A 21109-nucleotide genomic window follows, 5' to 3' on the forward strand; every position below is an offset into this window, starting at 1 on the left:
TTGTGGTTGAATCTGTGTTTGAAATGCACTGCTCCACTGAGGGACCCTACATATAATTGTGTGTGTGGGGTACAGAGAATAGGTAGCCATTTAAAAATCATGTTAAACACTATTATTGCACACAGAATGAGTCCATGCAACTTATGTGACTTTTTAAGGAACGTTTTACTCCTGAATGTATTTAGGCTTGCCACAACAAAGGGGTTGAATACTTATTGACTCAAGACATTTAATCTTTTCATTTTTGATTAATTTGTAAAAATGTCCAAAAACATTATTCCACTTTGACATTATGGAGTATTGTGTCTAGACCAGTGACAACAAACAAAATGTGGAAAAAGTTAAGGGTAGTGAATACTTTCTGAAAGCACTATAGTTAAATGCATTAGATTTTGCATTGGTTAGGGTTTCATGTAATAATCAGTGTAGTTTTATTAACTGGTTTATGGCAGTAATATTGTTATATAATACCGCTATATAAAATCTATAATTACTATGGTAGTTAGATGTAAGTTATAATAAATAGGTTATATAAATAATGGTTAACCACTGTAGGCCTAGTTTGATATCAGTTTAGTTTAATGGTTTTAACAAAGTTTTATTGACACTGCACCGGGGGAATGATGTGACGTGATTTCTGCTCTCTGATTGGACGAAGCGCGCCAACGTGTAGCAAATGGAGTCATCCCAATTGACGCGTCTTTAGCAAATGAGCGCCGGCCAGAGGCGGGGCTAGCCGACCACACAGCTAGACTCGCCTATCAGAGAAAACGACAGGAGTGGCAGGATTCTAACTTCAATATTCACCCACCTGTCTGTCTATGTAGTGATGTGTGCATTTATGTGTGTGTATGTGTTGGCATAGATAATGTATGTGGATTTTAAAAAGCAGAAGTTTAGAAATCTTGCATCGCATCCCAACTAAAGGCAATAAAAAATCGATTGTTCCTAGAAGGGAGTCATTCTCTGGAACAGTCTTAACTAGACCATCATCAGGCCAGTAGACCAGCAGCGCAGTGAGGATGGATCCGTTGTTGTATCTCGGTGGACTGGTAGTTCTCTTTCTGTTGTGGCTCAAGGTGAAAGGCTTAGACTACGTGATCGTTCACCAGAGATGGATATTCGTCTGTCTATTTCTGCTGCCGCTCTCAGTCATATTTGATGTATATTATTACATGCGCGCGTGGCTCATCTTCAAAATGTGTTCCGCGCCAAAACAACACGACCAGCGCGTGCGGGACATCCAGAGACAGGTAAATCCACGTGGCTAAATTACAACGACAACGTGTGTGCGCGTGCGTGAGAGAGAGAGAGCGCTGTGAGGTTCCTGGGGTGAGGAAAGAGATTTTTGGAAAGAACGAGGGATTTGGGAATGAAGGAGAGGAATAACAAACTGCAGCATTCACTGCATAGGTCTTGGAGTTCAGTGTGTGCGTGCATTCCGGGAGCTCAGTATTTGAGCATGGCATCAGATACTGTATTTCCTTCTGTCATTTACAAAGTTTAAATTCTTTCTTCCATCGAATGCTCTGTAGTGATTTATAGGGAATAGCAGGAGTAGGGTTTTAATCAGAGACCCCAGAGAAAGTGCAGTGCCTTCTGTGCCATAAAGGTCCAGACCTTTAGGCAGAGGCCATAATACATACAGTATGATACTGTGTGTGGGTTGCAGGTACATGTGTGGAGGAAGGAGGGGGGAAGACTCACATGTGTACAGGTCGACCTGGCTGGCTGACTGTCTCTCTCAGAGATGGGAAATACAAGAAGACTAACAAGAACATCATAATCAACATGGTGGACATACTGGAGGTGGACACACAGAGGCAGGTAGGACAAACCCACTCGCACGCTGTAGCTCTGTATATAAATGTATGTAGGTGTGTGTAAACCTGGGAAAGTATATGTACAACTGGTGGTTCGTGTGGAGCCCCTGATCAACATGGGTCAGATCACTGCTCTCCTCAACTCCCTGGGCTGGACTCTGCCTGTGCTGCCAGAACTGGACGACCTCACTGTCGGTAACTCCCTGGGCTGGACTCTGCCTGTGCTGCCAGAACTGGACGACCTCACTGTCGGTAACTCCCTGGGCTGGACTCTGCCTGTGCTGCCAGAACTGGACGACCTCACTGTCGGTAACTCCCTGGGCTGGACTCTGCCTGTGCTGCCAGAACTGGACGACCTCACTGTCGGTAACTCCCTGGGCTGGACTCTGCCTGTGCTGCCAGAACTGGACGACCTCACTGTCGGTAACTCCCTGGGCTGGACTCTGCCTGTGCTGCCAGAACTGGACGACCTGACTGTCGGTAACTCCCTGGGCTGGACTCTGCCTGTGCTGCCAGAACTGGACGACCTCACTGTCGGTAACTCCCTGGGCTGGACTCTGCCTGTGCTGCCAGAACTGGACGACCTCACTGTCGGTAACTCCCTGGGCTGGACTCTGCCTGTGCTGCCAGAACTGGACGACCTCACTGTCGGTAACTCCCTGGGCTGGACTCTGCCTGTGCTGCCAGAACTGGACGACCTCACTGTCGGTAACTCCCTGGGCTGGACTCTGCCTGTGCTGCCAGAACTGGACGACCTGACTGTCGGTAACTCCCTGGGCTGGACTCTGCCTGTGCTGCCAGAACTGGACGACCTCACTGTCGGTAACTCCCTGGGCTGGACTCTGCCTGTGCTGCCAGAACTGGACGACCTCACTGTCGGTAACTCCCTGGGCTGGACTCTGCCTGTGCTGCCAGAACTGGACGACCTCACTGTCGGTAACTCCCTGGGCTGGACTCTGCCTGTGCTGCCAGAACTGGACGACCTGACTGTCGGTAACTCCCTGGGCTAAACTCTGCCTGTGCTGCCAGAACTGGACGACCTCACTGTCGGTAACTCCCTGGGCTGGACTCTGCCTGTGCTGCCAGAACTGGACGACCTCACTGTCGGTAACTCCCTGGGCTGGACTCTGCCTGTGCTGCCAGAACTGGACGACCTCACTGTCGGTAACTCCCTGGGCTGGACTCTGCCTGTGCTGCCAGAACTGGACGACCTCACTGTCGGTAACTCCTGGGCTGGACTCTGCCTGTGCTTCCAGAACTGGACGACCTCACTGTCGGTAACTCCCTGGGCTGGACTCTGCCTGTGCTGCCAGAACTGGACGACCTCACTGTCGGTAACTCCCTGGGCTGGACTCTGCCTGTGCTGCCAGAACTGGACGACCTCACTGTCGGTAACTCCCTGGGCTGGACTCTGCCTGTGCTGCCAGAACTGGACGACCTCACTGTCGGTAACTCCCTGGGCTGGACTCTGCCTGTGCTGCCAGAACTGGACGACCTCACTGTCGGTACGCTATGCATATCATTATCATTATATCTGCATTTCATCAGTATATATTGTTGGCTCAGGTTTTATGGTGTATGGTGGTATATGTTTTTGTGTATGGTTTTGAGTTATTGGTATATGGTATATACTGTATATATTGTTGCATGGCTGTTATATGGTATATATGGTGGTATATGCAATGATGTATATAAACCCCAGATTGCTTCTTTCACGCTTCTAGGTTTGTAGAACGGAAGTTCAGCAAAGTGGTATTGTTTATGTTCTGGTCCCTAGCAACAGCGCAGAATTATCAAGCTTGCATAATGGTGGCACAATCCTCTCACCGATGCTGTTGTAGTGTCTCTTTTTGTTCCAACAACAAACAAAACCCATATCTCAGCTTTCACGACTTCCTAAGGATGCAACTTTACGTGACAGCGGGGTGAGAGCAATTAGAAGAGATGAGGGCCCTGACGTCACTATTTTACGTGGGATCACCTTCGTCTGTAGCCTGCATTTTAACCTGGCCAACTGTCGGCCATATTGGCACTCCCCAGTAGGAGCAGTCCTCCATAGGAATGAATGGAATTCTACACTATTTCAATTAAGGACAAAATTATATGTATTTAAGTATTTTTATTGTTGTAGTGGGGACAGTAAAATTATACTTGAAGGAAAATGTTTTTAAATCTATTTATTTTAATTTGAGTGTTTAGTTCACATAATAAAATTTATACTGAACAAAAATATATAAACTGTCACCTTGTGTATGTAGGTAGCAGGGAAGTCAAGCGCAGGAGAATTAAACTTGGTATAAATGGAGTATTTTAATAACTTAAAACACAGACTCCAAAACCAAAGTCCATAATAAAATAAATGTGGGTACAAGAACCCGTCGCACATCAATCCATAAAACATGAACATAACAATAAACTATCTCTGACTAGGACATGAGGGGAAACAGAGGGTTAAATATACAACATATAATGAATGGGATTGGAACCAGGTGTGTAAGACCAGACAAAACCAATGGAAAATGAAACGTCGATCGCCGAGCACCACCTGAACAAGGAGAGGCATCGACTTCGGCAGAAGTCGTGACATAAACACAGGCCTCCCGAGTGGCGCAGCGGTCTAAAACACGCAGTGTTGCAGCGTCACTATAGCCTGGGGTTCACATAGGGAGTCCCATAGGGCGGCACACAATTGGTCCAGAGTTGTCCGAGTTAGGGGCAGATAATGCCAAGAGTGTGCAAAGCTGTCATTAAGGCAAAGGGTGGCTACTTTGAATAATCTCAAATATGAAATATATTTGGATTTGTTTAACACCTTTTTGGTTACTACATTATTCCATATGTGTTATTTCATAGTTCTGATGTCTTCACTATTATTCTACAATGTAGAAAATTGTAAAAAATAAAGAAAAACTCTTGAATGAGTAGCTGTGTCCAAACATTTAACTGGTACTGTATATAAACGCAACATGTAACAATTTCAAAGATTTTACCTTGTTATAGTTCATATAAGGAAATCAGTCAATTGAAATAAATAAATTAGGCCCTAATCTATCGATTCTAGGGCATAGGCCCACCCACTTGGCAGCCAGGGCCACCCACTGGGGAGCCAGGCCCAGCCAATCAGAACGAGTTTTTCCCCACAAAAGGGCTTTATTACAGATAGAAATACTGATCATGCTGCTTGATCAGTTTCTTGATAAGCCACACATGTCAGGTGGATGGATTATCTTGGCAAAGGAGAAATGCTCACTAACGGGGACGTAAGCAAATTTGTGCACAAAATTTGACAGAAAATAGCTTTTGTGTGTATGGAACATTTCTGGTTGCGCGGTGGCTTCAACCCATCGCCCCATGTCAGTCATCTAGCGTATATATGAATCATTGGGTATATATATTGTTGTTCGGCTGTGTTATATGGTGTATATATGGTGTATATATACATGGTGGTATATGTTGTTCTATAGAACAACTGACTGATTGTCATCCAGAGGGGTATACTACAAAGCAGGATCAATGAGTTAGCCAGCTGACTTGCCTTTCTATTCTGAAATAACCCTTTTTTTTTTATTTTTAGATAAGCTTGAAATGGGCATGGACTAATTGACTCAACAACCAAAAACACATATCTACTTTTAGTTTTCTTAATGAACCAGAAAATCAATAGTTATTTCTGGTTGTTGATCAAAGTTAGCTGGCTAACTCATTTATTCTGCTTTGTAGTATACCCCTCTGTAGCTGAGTGTTTCCATGGCATCTTATCCATCAGGGTTGTTTATTTCCTGTTGGGAGCATCATCACCCTCTCTTATTGGATTAGAGGATCAATTGTTTATAGATGGTAGAGTTCCGAGGGTGAAACTCAGAGGAAATGGCTTCAGAGTGCACAGCACTCCTGGATCAGATTCCATAATGGTTTTCCGGATCCATAAAAGTTAGAGCAACAGCTTAATGTTTTCTCTTCAGCATGCTGTAGATTGATCTGGAGCACCACAGAGAATCTCACACACACACACGATAAACTCTTTGAGTGTTTACGCTGCTCTCTGCTTCACCTGTGAGGAGATTGAGTTCCCCAAGTCCCTAAAGTGTTGTTGTTTTGTTTGTCTATGTGTCCTGTATTGTTGGTGTTGTAAATTGACTGTGTCCCTGAGCACTAGTGTTCCCCAACTGTCTTTTGTTTACTGAATAATCAAGTCTACCCGTCTACCCCATCCCTCCCTCTTTCTCCCTCTCGCTCTCCATCTACAGGAGGTCTGGTGATGGGTACAGGTATAGAGTCATCCTCTCATATCTACGGACTCTTCCAGCACATCTGTGTTGCCTTTGAGCTGGTGCTGGCTGACGGCAGCCTGGTCCGCTACACTGAGGTGAGCAGAGCTCTCTTTACTGCTCAGATCTTTAAGAGAACCTTGGTGTCGGAGCAGAGCAATACCTCCAGTTCTGAAGCTCACAGAGCAATGCTACAGGCTTCCCGTTCTGTAGCCCACAGAGCAATGCTACAGGCTTCCAGTTCTGTAGCCCACAGAGCAATGCTACAGGCTTCCAGTTCTGTAGCCCACAGAGCAATGCTACAGGCTTCCAGTTCTGTAGCCCACAGAGCAATGCTACAGGCTTCCAGTTCTGTATCCCACAGAGCAATGCTACAGGCTTCCAGTTCTGTATCCCACAGAGCAATGCTACAGGCTTCCAGTTCTGTAGCTCACAGAGCAATGCTACAGGCTTCCAGTTCTGTAGCCCACAGAGCAATGCTACAGGCTTCCAGTTCTGTATCTCACAGAGCAATGCTACAGGCTTCCAGTTCTGTATCTCACAGAGCAATGCTACAGGCTTCCAGTTCTGTAGCTCACAGAGCAATGCTACAGGCTTCCAGTTCTGTAGCCCACAGAGCAATGCTACAGGCTTCCAGTTCTGTAGCCCACAGAGCAATGCTACAGGCTTCCAGTTCTGTATCTCACAGAGCAATGCTACAGGCTTCCAGTTCTGTATCCCACAGAGCAATGCTACAGGCTTCCAGTTCTGTATCTCACAGAGCAATGCTACAGGCTTCCAGTTCTGTAGCTCACAGAGCAATGATACAGGCCTCCAGTCCTTAGTTCCCAGAGCAAGGCTACAGGCCTCCAGTCCTTAGCTCACCGAGCAATGCTACAGGCTTCCAGTTCTGTATCTCACAGAGCAATGCTACAGGCTTCCAGTTCTGTATCCCACAGAGCAATGCTACAGGCTTCCAGTTCTGTAGCCCACAGAGCAATGATACAGGCCTCCATTTCTGGAGCTCACAGAGCAATGCTACAGGCCTCCAGTCCTTAGTTCCCAGAGCAAGGCTACAGGCCTCCAGTCCTTAGCTCACCGAGCAATGCTACAGGCTTCCAGTTCTGTATCCCACAGAGCAATGCTACAGGCTTCCAGTTCTGTAGCCCACAGAGCAATGCTACAGGCTTCCAGTTCTGTAGCCCACAGAGCAATGCTACAGGCTTCCGGTTCTGTAGCCCACAGAGCAATGCTACAGGCTTCCAGTTCTGTATCCCACAGAACAATGCTACAGGCTTCCAGTTCTGTAGCCCACAGAGCAATGCTACAGGCCTCCATTTCTGGAGCTCACAGAGCAATGCTACAGGCTTCCAGTTCTGTAGCCCACAGAGCAATGCTACAGGCCTCAATTTCTGGAGCTCACAGAGCAATGCTACAGGCTTCCAGTTCTGGAGCTCCCAGAGCAAGGCTACAGGCCTCCAGTCCTTAGCTCCCAGAGCAAGGCTACAGGCCTCCAGTCCTTAGCTCACAGAGCAATGCTACAGGCCTCCAGTTCTGTAACTAACAGAGCAAAGCTACAGACCTATAGTCCTTTAGAAAACATAAAGCCAACACCACTGGAAATGGCAGTTAATCTGGAAACAAAGGTTCCACAGTACAACCAGAGAGAGCGAGAGAGAAGGAAAGGAGAAAGAAGGAGGATTGCTTCTGCAATCTGCTATGTGGCTCTTAGAGAAGGGGAACTGATGTTCTCTGTGTGTGTGTGTGTGTGTGTGTGTCTTCTCTAACAGGAAGAGAACTCTGACCTGTTCCACACAGTTCCATGGTCCTGTGGAACTCTGGGGTTCCTGGTTGCTGCAGAGATAAAGATCGTCCCGGCAAGGTATTGGGTTCGTCGGCAGTATGAGCCAATCAGAGGGCTGGAGAACATCTGCCGTCATTTCATTGAGGCGTCTGAGGACAAGAACAACACATTTGTAGAAGGACTGCAGTACTCACTTGACAAAGTTGTTATCATGACTGGCACTATGACTGACATGGCTGAACCCGACAAGGTGCGAGAGAGAAATAGAGGAAGAATGATAAGGTACTCTCAGAAGGACAATGGAGGAGAAGAGTGCTGTTTGTCTGCAAGATCTAACCATAACCCTGCACTGTGTGTGTCTGTGTGTTTCAGATCAACAGGATCAGCCTGCACTATAAGCCGTGGTTCTTCAAGCACGTTCAGAGATACCTGACAGAGAACAACACAGCAGTGGAGTACATCCCTCTACGCCACTACTACCACAGACACACACGATCCATCTTCTGGGAGCTCCAGGTACACACATACACACACACACACAACAAAATCACATTTTATTTGTCCCCTGCGCCGAATACAAGTGTAGACCTTACCATGAAATGCTTACTTACAGGCCCTTAACCAACAGTGCAGTTCAATAAGTTAAAATAATTACCAAATAAACTATAAAGTAAAAAAAAATAATAAAATAACACAATAAAATAACAATAACGAGGCCACATACAGGTTGATACCGGTACCGAGTCAGTACGTGGGGGTACAGGCCAGTTGAGGCAATCTGTACATGTAGGTAGGGGTGAAGTGACCATGCATAGACAGCAAACAGCGAGTAGCAGCAGCGTACCAAACAAATGGAGGAGGGGGGTTGGTGTCAATGCAAATAGTCTGGTGGCCATTTTATTAATTGTTCAGCAGTCCAATGACTTTGGGTAGAAGCTGCCAAGGAGCCCCCCGGTCCTAGACTTGGTGCTCCGGTACCGCCTGCCGTGCGGCAGCAGAGAAAACAGTCCTCCTTATAGGCTGTCTCGTCGTTGTCGGTTCTCAGGCCTACCACTGTTGTGTCGTCAGTAAACTTAATGATGGTGTTGGAGTCATGTTTTGCCACGCAGTCGTGGTTGAACAGGGAGTACAGGAGGGAACTAAGTACACACCCCTGAGGGGCCCCAGTGTTGAGGATCAGCGTGGCCGACGTGTTGTTGCCTACCCTTACCACCTGGGGGCTGTCCGTCAGGAAGTCCAGGATCCAGTTGCAGAGGGGGGTGTTTAGTCCCAGGGTCCTTAGCTTAGTGATGAGCTTCATGGGCACTATGGTGTTGAACGCTGAGCTGTAGTCAATGAACAGAATTTTCACATAGGTGTTCCTTTTGTCTAGGTGGGAAAGGGCAGTGTGGAGTGCGATTGAGATTGCGTCATCTGTTAGGGCGGTATGCAAACTCAAGTGGGTCTAGGGTATCTGGGAGGATGCTGTTGATGTGAGCCATGACCAGCCTTGCAAAGCATTTCATAGCTACCGACGGGAGTGCTACGGGCAGTAATCATTTAGGCAGGTTACTTTCGCTTCCTTGGGCACAGGGACTATGGTGGTCTGCTTGAAACCTGTAGGTATTACAGACTCGGTCAGGGAGAGGTTGAAAATGTCAATGAAGACACTTGCCAGTTGGTCCGCGCATGATTTTAGTACACGTCCTGGTAATCCGTCTGGACCCGCGGCTTTGTGAATGTTGACCTGTTTAAAGGTCTTGCTCACATCGGCTACCAATCACGTTGTCACACAGTCATCCAAAACAGCTGGTGCTCTTGTGCATGCTTCAGTGTTGCTTGCCTCAAAGCGGGCATAAAAGTCATTTAGCTCGTCTGGTAGGCTCGCGTCACTGGGCAGCTCACTTCTGGGTTTCCCTTTGTAGTCCGTAATAGTTTTTATGCCCTGCCACATCCGACGAGCGTCAGAGCCGGTGTAGTAGGATTCAATCTTCATCCTGTATTGACGCTTTACTTGTTTGATGGTTCGTCTGAGGGCATAGCAGGATTTCTTATAAGCGTCCGGATTAATGTCCCGCTCCTTGAAAGTGTCAGCTCTAGCCTTTAGCTCGATGCGGATGTTGCCTGTAATCCATGGCTTCTGGTTGGGACATGTACGTACGGTCATTGTGGGGATGATGTCGTCAGTGCACTTATTGATGAAGCTGATGACCACTTCCGTATTGAGCGATTCACTGGTACTTTAGTTTTAGCATGTAAGCAGGAATCAGGAGGACAGAATTATGGTCAGATTTGCCAAATGGAGGGCGGGGGAGAGCTTTGTATGCATCTCTGTGTGTGGAGTAAAGGTGGTCTGTAGTTTTTTCCCCCTCTGGATGCACATGTGACATGCTGGTAAAAATGTGGTAAAACTGCATTAAAGTCCCTGGCCACTAGGAGCGCCACTTCTGGGTGAGCATTTTCTTGTTTGCTGATGGCCTTATACAGTTGTTTGAGTTCCAGCATCGGTCTGTGGTGGTTGGTAAATAGACGGCTACAAATAATATACGTTGCATCTTCAATGCCCTTGCTGATGGAAGGAGGTTTTCACTCAAAATCTCACGATACATGGCCCCATTCATTCTTTCCTTTACACGGATCAGTCGTCCTGGTCCCTTTGCAGAAAAAAAGCCCCAAAGCATGATATTTCCACCCCCATGCTTCACATTAGATATGGTGTTCTTTGGATGCAACTCAGCATTCTTTGTCCTCCAAACACGACGAGTTGAGTTTTTACCAAAAAGTTCTATTTTGGTTTCATCTGACCATATGACATTCTCCCAATCTTCTTCTGGATCATCCAAATGCTCTCTAGCAAACTTCAGACGGGCCTGGACATGTACTGACTTAAGCAGGGGGACACGTCTGGCACTGCAGGATTTGAGTCCCTGGCGGCGTAGTGTGTTTGTTACTTTGGTCCCAGCTCTCTGCAGGTCATTCACTAGGTCCCCTCGTGTGGTTCTGGGATTTTTGCTCACTGTTCTTGTGATCATTTTGACCCCACGGGGTGAGATCTTGCGTGGAGCCCCAGATTGAGGGAGATTATCAGTGGTCTTGTATGTCTTCCATTACCTAATAATTGCTCCCACAGTTGATTTCTTCAAACCAAGCTGCTTACCTATTGCAGATTCAGTCTTCCCAGCCTGGTGCAGGTCTACAATTTTGTTTCTGGTGTCCTTTGACAGCTCTTTGGTCTCGGCCATAGTGGAGTTTGGAGTGTGACTATTTGAGGTTGTGGACAGGTGTCTTTTATACTGATAACAAGTTCAAACAGGTGCCATTAATACAGGTAACGAGTGGAGGACAGAGGAGCCTCTTAAAGAATAAGTTACAGGTCTGTGAGAGCCAGAAATCTTGCTTGTTTGTAGGTGACCAAATACTTATTTTCCACCATAATTTGCAAATAAATTCATTAAAAATCTTACAATGTGATTTTCTGGATTTTTTTTCCTCATTTTGTATGTCATAGTTGAAGTGTACCTATGATGAAAATTACAGGCCTCTCTCATTCTTTTAAGTGGGAGAACTTGCACAATTGGTTGCTGACTAAATACTTTTTTGCCCCACTGTACTTACACATACATAAATATACACACACACACACAGTGCATTAGACAGATTATACAAAGTGACCCTTTTATCCTGCAGATTTCAGCATGTCATCATCTCCTCCCCCAGCACATAACTCTGCATTAGTCTCCCTAATGTACACAGACACACACGCTGCCATTAGGAAGCCACGTGCGGTTTGCTGGTAATTGTTCCTTAACCTTAAATTATGTTCGAAATTATGCCAAGTTATTCTCTGACAGTTATATGAGACATAGACGAGGGTCGTGTTCTGTGGGACATATAATAAACAATCTTTCTGAAATAGAAAACTAAAATGTGTTTCACTCCATTTCAAAACTGTTTTTCCCTACTGGACACAACTGTGGAGCTGGAAAGCTGATTGCTGTAAACATGAATGTGTGTTTTTGTCTCTAGGACATCATCCCGTTTGGTAACCACCCAGTGTTCCGGTGGATGGTTCCTCCTAAGATCTCTCTGTTGAAGCTGACCCAGGGAGAGACCATCTGACAACTGTATGAGCAGCACCATGTTGTGCAGGACATGCTGGTCCCCATGAAACACATCCAGACCGCTATCGCACGCTTTCACCAGGACATCCATGTAAGACACACAGACACACACAAACTAGTACATTTCACATAAGACACATAGCATGCTTCCTCAACGTAACATACCCTAATACATTATACACACAAGTGTGACTGAGTTGGTTTATCTCATTTAGGGGTGTGAATGAGTTGGAACAGTATATCTCATTTTAGGGGAGTGACTGAGTTGGTATATCTCGTTTAAGGGTGTAACTCTCTCACTGTAGGGGTGTAACTAAGTTGGTATGTCCCTCCCTGCAGGTGTACCCTCTTAGTTGTGTCCGTTCGTGCTCCCCCTGGCCCGGGGGATGGTTCATCCTAGAGGTGAGGAGGCAGAGCTGTACGTGGACATCGGAGTGTATGGAGAACCCAGGGTTAAACACTTCATGTAGACAGCTGGAGCAGTTTGTCAGAGAGGTGCGTGTGTGTGTGTGCGTGTGTGTGTGTGCGTGTGTGTGCGTGTGCGTGTGTGTGTGTGTGTGTGTGTGTAGGTTCCAGATGCTGTATGCTGATGAGTACATGGAGCGTAGTGAGTTCTGGGTAATGTTTGTCGGGATGTCAAAATCACCGGAGCTGGGCTGTCGGGATGCTTTCCCTGAGGTATACGACAAGATCTGCAAAGCTGCACGACACTGACCTCTGACCACTAACCCCTGATCCTTTAACATCTGCCATCCCACTAGTAACATGATGAAGATTAGAGCCTTTAAGGAGTGTTCTCAGCCTGTTTGTATTGTAAAGCCCAGTGAATGTGCTGATGAAACAAATACAGCCATAACACCAGCCTGTTTAGATTTACACTAGTGTTCAAAAGTTTGGGGTCACTTCGAAATTTCCTTGTTTTTGAAAGAAAAGCACATTTTTTTGTCCATTAAAATAACATCAAATTGATCAGAAATACAGTGTAGACCTTGTTAATGTTGTAAATGACTATTGTAGCTGGAAACGGCCGATTTAAAAAAAAAAAAAATTTAAAATTTTTTTAAAAAGGAAAAGGAATATCTACATAGGCGTACAGAGGCCCAATTTCAGCAACCATCACTCCTGTGTTCCAATGGCAGGTTGTGTTAGCTAATCCAAGTTTATAATTTTAAAAGGCTAATTGATCATTAGAAAACTGTTGTGTTAACTACACTGCTCAAAAAAATAAAGGGAACACTTAAACAACACAATGTAACTCCAAGTCAATCACAATTCTGTGAAATCAAACTGTCCACTTAGGAAGCAACACTGATTGACAATAAATTTCACATGCTGTTACAACCCACACAAGTGGCTCAGGTAGTGCAGCTCATCCAGGATGGCACATCAATGCGAGCTGTGGCAAGAAGGTTTGCTGTGTCTGTCAGCGTAGTGTCCAGAGCATGGAGGCGCTACCAGGAGACAGGCCAGTACATCAGGAGGCATGGAGGAGGCCGTAGGAGGGCAACAACCCAGCAGCAGGACCGCTACCTCCGCCTTTGTGCAAGGAGGAGCACTGCCAGAGCCCTGCAAAATGACCTCCAGCAGGCCGTAAATGTGCATGTGTCTGCTCAAACGGTCAGAAACAGACTCCATGAGGTATGAGGGCCTGACGTCCACAGGTGGGGGTTGTGCTTACAGCCCAACACCGTGCAGGACGTTTGGCATTTGCCAGAGAACACCAAGATTGGCAAATTCGCCACTGGTGCCCTGTGCGCTTCACAGATGAAAGCAGGTTCACACTGAGCACATGTGACAGACGTGACAGAGTCTGGAGACGCCTCCACGTCTCCTGGCGTTGTACGAGATATTCAGTTTCTTGGTAATTTCTCACATGGAATAGCCTTCATTTCTCAGAACAAGAATAGACCGACGAGTTTCAGAAGAAGGTTCTTTGTTTCTGGCCATTTTGAGCCTGTAATCAAACCCACAAATACTCAACTAGTCTATAGAAGGCCAGTTTTATTGCTTCTTTAAATCAGCAAAACAGTTTTCAGCTGTGCATAACATAATTGCAAAAGGGTTTTCTAATGATCAATTAGCCTTTTAAAATTATAAACTTGGATTAGCTAACACAACGTGCCATTGGAACACAGGAGTAATGGTTGCTGATAATGGGCCTCTGTACTAGAGGTCGACCGATTATGATTTTTCAACGCCGATACCGATTATTGGAGGACCAAAAAACACTGATACTGATTAATCGCCTGATTTTTATTTATTTATTTGTAATAATGACAATTACAACAATACTGAATGAACACTTATTTTTACTTAATATGATACATCAATCAAATCAATTTAGCCTCAAATAAATAATGAAACATGTTCAATTTGGTTTAAATAATGCAAAAACAAAGTGTTGGAGAAGAAAGTAAAAGTGCAAAATGTGCCATGTAAGAAAGCTAACGTTTAAGTTCCTTGCTCAGAACATGAGAACATATGAAAGTTGGTGGTTCCTTTTAACATGAGTCTTCAATATTCCCAGGTAAGAAGTTTTAGGTTGTAGTTATTATGGAAATTATAGGACTATTTCTCTCTATACGATTTGTATTTCATATGCCTTTGACTATTGGATGTTCTTATAGGCACTTTAGTATTGCCAGTGTAACAGTATAGCTTCCATCCCTCTCCTCGCCGCCACCTGGGCTTGAACCAGGAACACATCGACAACAGCCACCCTTGAAGCAGCGTTACCCATGCAGAGCAAGGGGAACAACCACTCCCAAGTGTCAGAGCGAGTGACGTTTGAAACGCTATTAGCGCTACCCCGCTAACTAGCTAGCCATTTCACATCGGTTACACCAGCCTAATCTCGGGAGTTGATAGGCTTGAAGTCATAAACAGCGCAATGCTTGAAGCATTGCGAAGAGCTGCTGGCAAAACGCATGAAAGTGCTGTTTGAATGAATGCTTACGAGCCTGCTGGTGCCTACCATCGCTCAGTCAGACTGCTCTATCAAATCATAGACTTAATTATAACATAATAAAACACAGAAATACGAGCCCTAGGTCATTAATATGGTCAAATCCGGAAAAAACGAACCGTTCCGTATTTTATCTAACGGGTGGCAACCATAAGTCTAAATATTGCTATTACATTGCACAACCTTCAATGTTATGTCATAATTACGTACAATTCTGGCAAATTAGTTCGCAATGAGCCAAACTGTTGCATATACCCTGACTCTGCGTGCAATGAACGCAAGAGAAGTAACACAATTGCACCTGGTTAATATTGCCTGCTAACCTTTCTTTTAGCTAAATATGCAGGTTTAAAAATATATACTTCTGTGTATTGATTTTAAGAAAGGCATTGATGTTTATGGTTAGGTACACGTTGGAGCAACGACAGTCCTTTTTCGCAAATGCGCACCGCATCGATTATATGCAACGCAGGACACGCTAGATAAACTAGTAATATCATCAACCATGTGTAGTTATAACTAGTGATTATGATTCATTGTTTTTATAAGATAAGTTTAATGCTCGCTAGCAATTTACCTTGGCTTCTTACTGTATTTGCGTAACAGGCAGGCTCCTCGTGAGGCAGGTGGTTAGAGCGTTGGACTAGTTAACCGTAAGGTTGCAAGATTGAATCCCTGAGCTGACGAGGTAAAAGTCTTGTCGTTCTGCACCTGAACAAGGCAGTTAACCCACCGTTCCTAGGCCGTTATTGAAAATAAGAATGTGTTCTTAACTGACTTGCCTAGTTAAATAAAGGTGTAAAAAAATAAAATAATAATCTGCAAAATCGGCATCTAAAAATACCGATTTCCGATTGTTATGAACTTGAAATCGGCCCTAATTAATCGGCTATTCCGATTAATCGGTCGACCTCTACTCTGTACGCCCATGTAGATATTCCATAAAAAAATTAGCCATTTCCAGCTGCAATAGTCATTTACAACATTAACAGTGTCTACACTGTATTTTTGTTATTTTAATGGACAAAATGTTTTGCTTTTCTTTAAAAAACAAGGACATTTCTAATTGACCCCAAACTTTTGAACAGTAGTGTACAACTTCTGACTTCTAACCCCAACCAACACCTGCCTGTTCTGACCTCTAAACCCCTAACATGTTCTGACCCCCAACCCTAACCTGGTTATTTCTACTGCCTGGCAGAGAGAAAGGAGATCACTGCTATTGTCCACAAATGTTTTTGTTGGTGTATGATGATAATAAAGTTTGTTTTGTCAACAGCAAATCTCTACTACTTTCTACCAAACATAAAAACATCTCATGTTGATCAATATTGATTTTAATATAGTTGAAAAACTAAACTTGAAATCTGATGGGTTGTAAAACATGTATCCGGAGTCTTTGTTCCATGCTGCTTCGATGTGTGTGTGTGTGTGTCTAAGCTGATTTCATCAAAGTGTTCCTTCCAGGCTGCACCAGGAAACTCAGTCTGTCCACCGGAACATTTATCGCACGCAACCTCTCCCTGAAACACACAGAGCAATACACACACACAACACAACAATCACTGTATACTGATAGAAAATGTGATATTTCTTTAATTTCAGGTGAGGTATCACTGTATGTGTGTGTGTCTTACTGTGTGTGTTTGTCTCTGTCTGGTTTGTGAAGATATCTCTGTGTCCGGGAACTGAAGGAGGAGGTGTAGACATTGTCAATCTTACTACACCCCTTTTCTGCAATGTCATAACGACCAGGACCAACCATGCTCTGATTGGAAGAGAGGATGTTAGAGTTTAGGGGACAGGGTTAGAGGTCAGAGTTAGAGGTGAAGGTTAGGCTTAACTCACATAATTTCCGTTCTGCAACCTTTCTGTCCTACGGCTGGCACGGGGGGCAGAGGAGAGGAAGGGGGGATGGGTGTGACTCTCTGGACGGGACTGTGGAGAGACGACCTTATACCACCCTGGCCCTGGGAACGTCTGAGGGGAGAGGGATAGAAAGGAGGAATAGAGGGAGAAGAGAGAGATATTATATTTGTTCTTTCACTTTTTGGTGCAGGGGTTGGATGTTAAAGGTTAGCTAGAACGGTTGGAGAGCATTGGGGCAGGGTTAGGGTTCAAAGGTTAGGGTACTCACAGCAGGTCGAGGGCATTGGGACAGGGTGCTGTGGTAGATTCTCTCTGTTGGAACAACTGGGTATTGATCCAACATTCCAAACACACCGTGGTTCCGCTTTTCCCGACGACACAACTCCTCTCCAAAGCCCCCACACCCACTGGGGTACTCCCCTGGAGTTAGATTTACACACTTCTACACATGTACACACACACACAATAAGTTGATGGTGGTCCCTCACAATTTGATGTGTTCTGAGGTGTGTGTGATGTGAGTGTGTTACCGGGGTAGCGAAGTATCCAGCGGTGATGGGTTTGTCTCGTGGTCCAGTGAAGAGATCATATGCGCCTCTCCTGCTGCTGCCGCTGGCCAACAACGCCTCTGTGCTGCTCTTTAGAGTATAGGTACAGGGACTCAGCCCACAGTCCTACACAGATGCACACACAGTTAGTTGTAGTATAGCGAGTTTTATAAACTGTGTGGTTCAAGCCCTGAATGTTGATTGGTTGACAGCCATGATGGTATTTCAGACCGTTTAGCACAGGCATAACAAAACATTTATTTTTAATGCTCTAATTATGTTGGTAACCAGTTTATAATAGCAATAAGGCAGCTTGGGGTTTGTGGTATATGGCCAATATACCACGGCTAAGGACTGTATCCAGGCACTCTGCGTTGTGTCGCGCTTAAGAACATCACTTAGCCGTGGTATATTGGCCATATACCACACCCCCTCGTGCATTATTGTGTAAGTAACCTATACCTTGTTGTTTTCAGTTATAGTGTTGTGTTTGTGTTTGTCATACTGTACTGTTGCCTTCTGGGAAGCGTTGCAGTGAGGAGCTGAGGTGCATGCTAGGAGCCCCATTTAACCCCGACCTCTTCTCCTCCAGCGCTGCCCATGGAACACCCCCATTACCATAGCAACCAGGGCCTGGCGTCCAGCTCTTTAAACACAGAGTTTGAGAAGGGGTTGGGGTGTAAGGCACTTTGAGTATCACGGAGAAAGATTGATCTTAGTAGTTTGTAGCCAGTTTACACCTGCTATTAACATGGTGTTAACATGTGACCTACCAACAGTATGCTGAGTATAACATATTGTGTCCTCCTGCCCTCTAGAGCTGCACTGTGGTACCTCTGTGTGTGTGTGTGTGTGTTGTGGTACCTGTGCATTTCTGAACCGCTCTTCCCTGCTGTCACACACTCCTCTCACACTGCCTGGTTTCTTCTGCAGCTCCTCTATAAAGTCTGCTACTCTGTAGGTTCCTGGACCCACTTTAGTTTTCTACGGGACAGACAGAGAGACAGAGGTTAGGGGTCAGGTGTGTGTGTGTGTGTGTGCGCACATGCGTGCGTGTGTGTGTGTGTGACCCACCAGGAAGCGTTTGTTTTCCCAGGCCTCCCTGTAGAGGAGGTGAGGTATGGCTGCCAACCTGGCAGTCTCCTGGGCCCTCTGCCACCCCGGCCCTTTGGCCCGCTCTGCCACCGACCGTTTACTGAAGTCCCCATGGCCTGCAGCATCATAGGACCCCGGGCCCAGCCGCCTCTCCTGACAAACAACACACATATCCTTCCTTATAAGTGAAAATGTTTGTTATGATTTTGAAGCATAGAGAGGACGTTTGAGAGAGAGAAAGAGTTATTTCACTTTTGTTTATTATTTATTTCACTTGCTTTGGCAATGTAAACATATTGTAATGAAACAGGCAGGGAGCAGGTCACGAACCCTCGACCTTCTAGCCCGAGGTCCGGCGCGCTATCGACTGTGCCGCAAAAGCATGCTCGTGCGGCAGGGTCGATTACCGCGCTTATAAACCCAGGGTCGTTACAATATGTTTCCCATGCCAATAAAACCCATTGAATTGAGGGGGAGAGAGAGGTTGGGAGTTACAAGTCATACCAGGTCATTGGTCATCTTTTTGCAGTAGGGGATCTCTGTGTAGGTCCCTACTCTCTTATTGGCTGGATGGACCGCTGACACATCAAACCTGCAAACGCACATTGCAGTAAGACATCAGGCCGGAAGTGCTACGGATAGCAACATCCATGTTGTTTTCCTTATTAATCTTCATGATTCCGCATGTCCTTTTGGCGCTTGTCTAATGTCTTACCTCGATGTCTGTGTTCCAAACGGGGCTCCTTTGAACTTTTTTTCAGCCATTGTTTATTTTAGCCTCCCCTGACACAATAAATGAAACCTGTGTATTTGACAGAGACGTAGCTATGGCAACAGTGACGTATACGAATATCCCATAACGTATTGTTGATAGAATTCGCGTTGCTAGGAGATACTATCTTTATTCTCTTTTTATACAGCATCACTCTGGCAGGCAGGGTTGCGATCTCCAGTTTGCTGCCTGATTGGCTACTTTCAAAACGATGTCACCGGTCAAACTGTATTGATCGCGGGTTGCAGGTTTTTGGGCTACTTCTAAATTGCACCGCGGCCACCATGGCATTTTTCTTTCAAATATTTCACTGTGACCTGCTGCTCACTATCAGGTCGTAAGGCAGCGGAGTAGCTGAGTGTATTAGTGGTGGGGAGGGGGCGGAGGGGTGTGCGTATGTTGAGACTGAGCGCCGCAGCAGGCAGAAGTCACATGAACAGCACGCTCGCACGGCATGACAACTTTTTACCAGTTGTAGGTAGATTGTCATTATGGAGACACATATTCCCAACCATTTTTCCATAAAACATATTAACGCGCTATGAACTGATGCGCATCCGGAAATAAGGCGTCAGTGCACAGACACAAACTACTTTAGGCGCTCTAGAGCGCATTAGATAAAGTCGTTCGGAGGTGGTTTAAACTGGATTCATTTGTCGACTTTTCTTATGGAAAACCACATCAAGAAAATGGTTTTACGTATGCTCCGTTCTTGGGTCTCGAGTGCTGCGCGATTGGAAATTTTAAATTGAAGATTTGGAACTCATTTGCATGCTTCTGACATGGGGAAAAGTTCACTATGAAACTGACATTGAATGTGGAGAGTGATACATCTGTTGACGATATCACTGACTGGAGTCGTTGCAAATCAATTTGTGCCACTTGTGTAGCCTACCGGAGCTGGCAAATTGATTTAATAAATAGGCTATAACTTCAGTGTATTGTTGTTGTAGCCTTGTGTTATTATGCAATTATTAATGGCCATGTTTAGTTAATGCAATTGGAAGTTACCAATCATGATCACAGCTCTATCAGCTGTTAGAATAGTGTAACGACCCTGGGTTTATAACTTGGGTTTATAACCGCGGAAATCGACTATGCCGCACGAGCATGCTTTTTTTTCCGAAGGTCGAGGGTTCGAGACCTGCTCCCTGCTGTTTCATTACATTGGTGTCAGAAGTAGGATACCCAGGTTCGTTACAATACATTTAATTGAAGGTAACAGTCAATCAGATTAGTCTACAGGTTTAAAACAACAACAAAAAACACTGTCTGTTGACAAGCATATAGGCCTATTCAGTTCATATCCATATGATTAATATACGGTTTAGTGATTGAAATTAAGACCCCATCCTCGGTAGCCTCTTCCAGCAGGCTATTGGGCAACAGAAGCACTTAACTCTAAATCGCCTCGCTATTCATGTTATATACATTAGTCTGTCAATATGAACTAAGCAAGCTTGCCTAAGCTATTGTAGGCTATCAAGGGCTATAGGCTACCTGCGATTAACATAACTAAGCCAAATTGAATTACAATCATAAACTGATTTTAGTAGGCCTAGCCTATGTCTATTGAAATGACAAGTCAATCTCGTTAATAGGCCATATATAATCGTTTGTATAACAACGGCACAATCACCAGAAAATAGTTTTAACATTATTTTGACGTTCGTCCAAGTGCTTCTTGCACAGAGATTTCGAGATGATCTGTCCAACTTTCATCCCTCAAACTCTCCTGTTGGATTTATCTATAGTTATGCACATACACATACGGGATTAATTTACAATCATAGCAGTCAAACTAGTTAAATCAACATCCATTGATGGAACATTATCTGGCGACATATTGAAATTCCTTTATTAGTAACGGTTAGCTCACAATAATT

The 21109-nt window shown here is 45.1% G+C and overlaps 1 protein-coding gene and 1 pseudogene across 1 annotated transcript; one reads left to right on the forward strand and one right to left on the reverse strand.

The window, feature by feature from the left end:
* Positions 1 to 960: 960 nt before the first annotated feature.
* Positions 961 to 13016, forward strand: LOC135564406 (delta(24)-sterol reductase-like; annotated as a pseudogene).
* A 3244-nt stretch (positions 13017 to 16260) lies between these two features.
* LOC115107420 (ciliary microtubule-associated protein 2-like) lies at positions 16261 to 19448 on the reverse strand. Its single transcript, XM_029630821.1, has 10 exons — positions 19167 to 19448; positions 18956 to 19043; positions 18431 to 18604; positions 18221 to 18340; positions 17862 to 18002; positions 17339 to 17482; positions 17077 to 17250; positions 16788 to 16919; positions 16577 to 16707; positions 16261 to 16462 (listed from the first exon to the last, which is right to left on the reverse strand). The coding sequence occupies exons 1-10, from the start codon at positions 19214 to 19216 to the stop codon at positions 16375 to 16377; spliced, it is 1242 nt and encodes a 413-aa protein (XP_029486681.1). The 5' UTR covers positions 19217 to 19448; the 3' UTR covers positions 16261 to 16374.
* Positions 19449 to 21109: the final 1661 nt, after the last annotated feature.

The sequence above is a fragment of the Oncorhynchus nerka genome, linkage group LG24 (assembly GCF_034236695.1).
Source record: "Oncorhynchus nerka isolate Pitt River linkage group LG24, Oner_Uvic_2.0, whole genome shotgun sequence".
NCBI classification, from domain to species: domain Eukaryota; kingdom Metazoa; phylum Chordata; class Actinopteri; order Salmoniformes; family Salmonidae; genus Oncorhynchus; species Oncorhynchus nerka.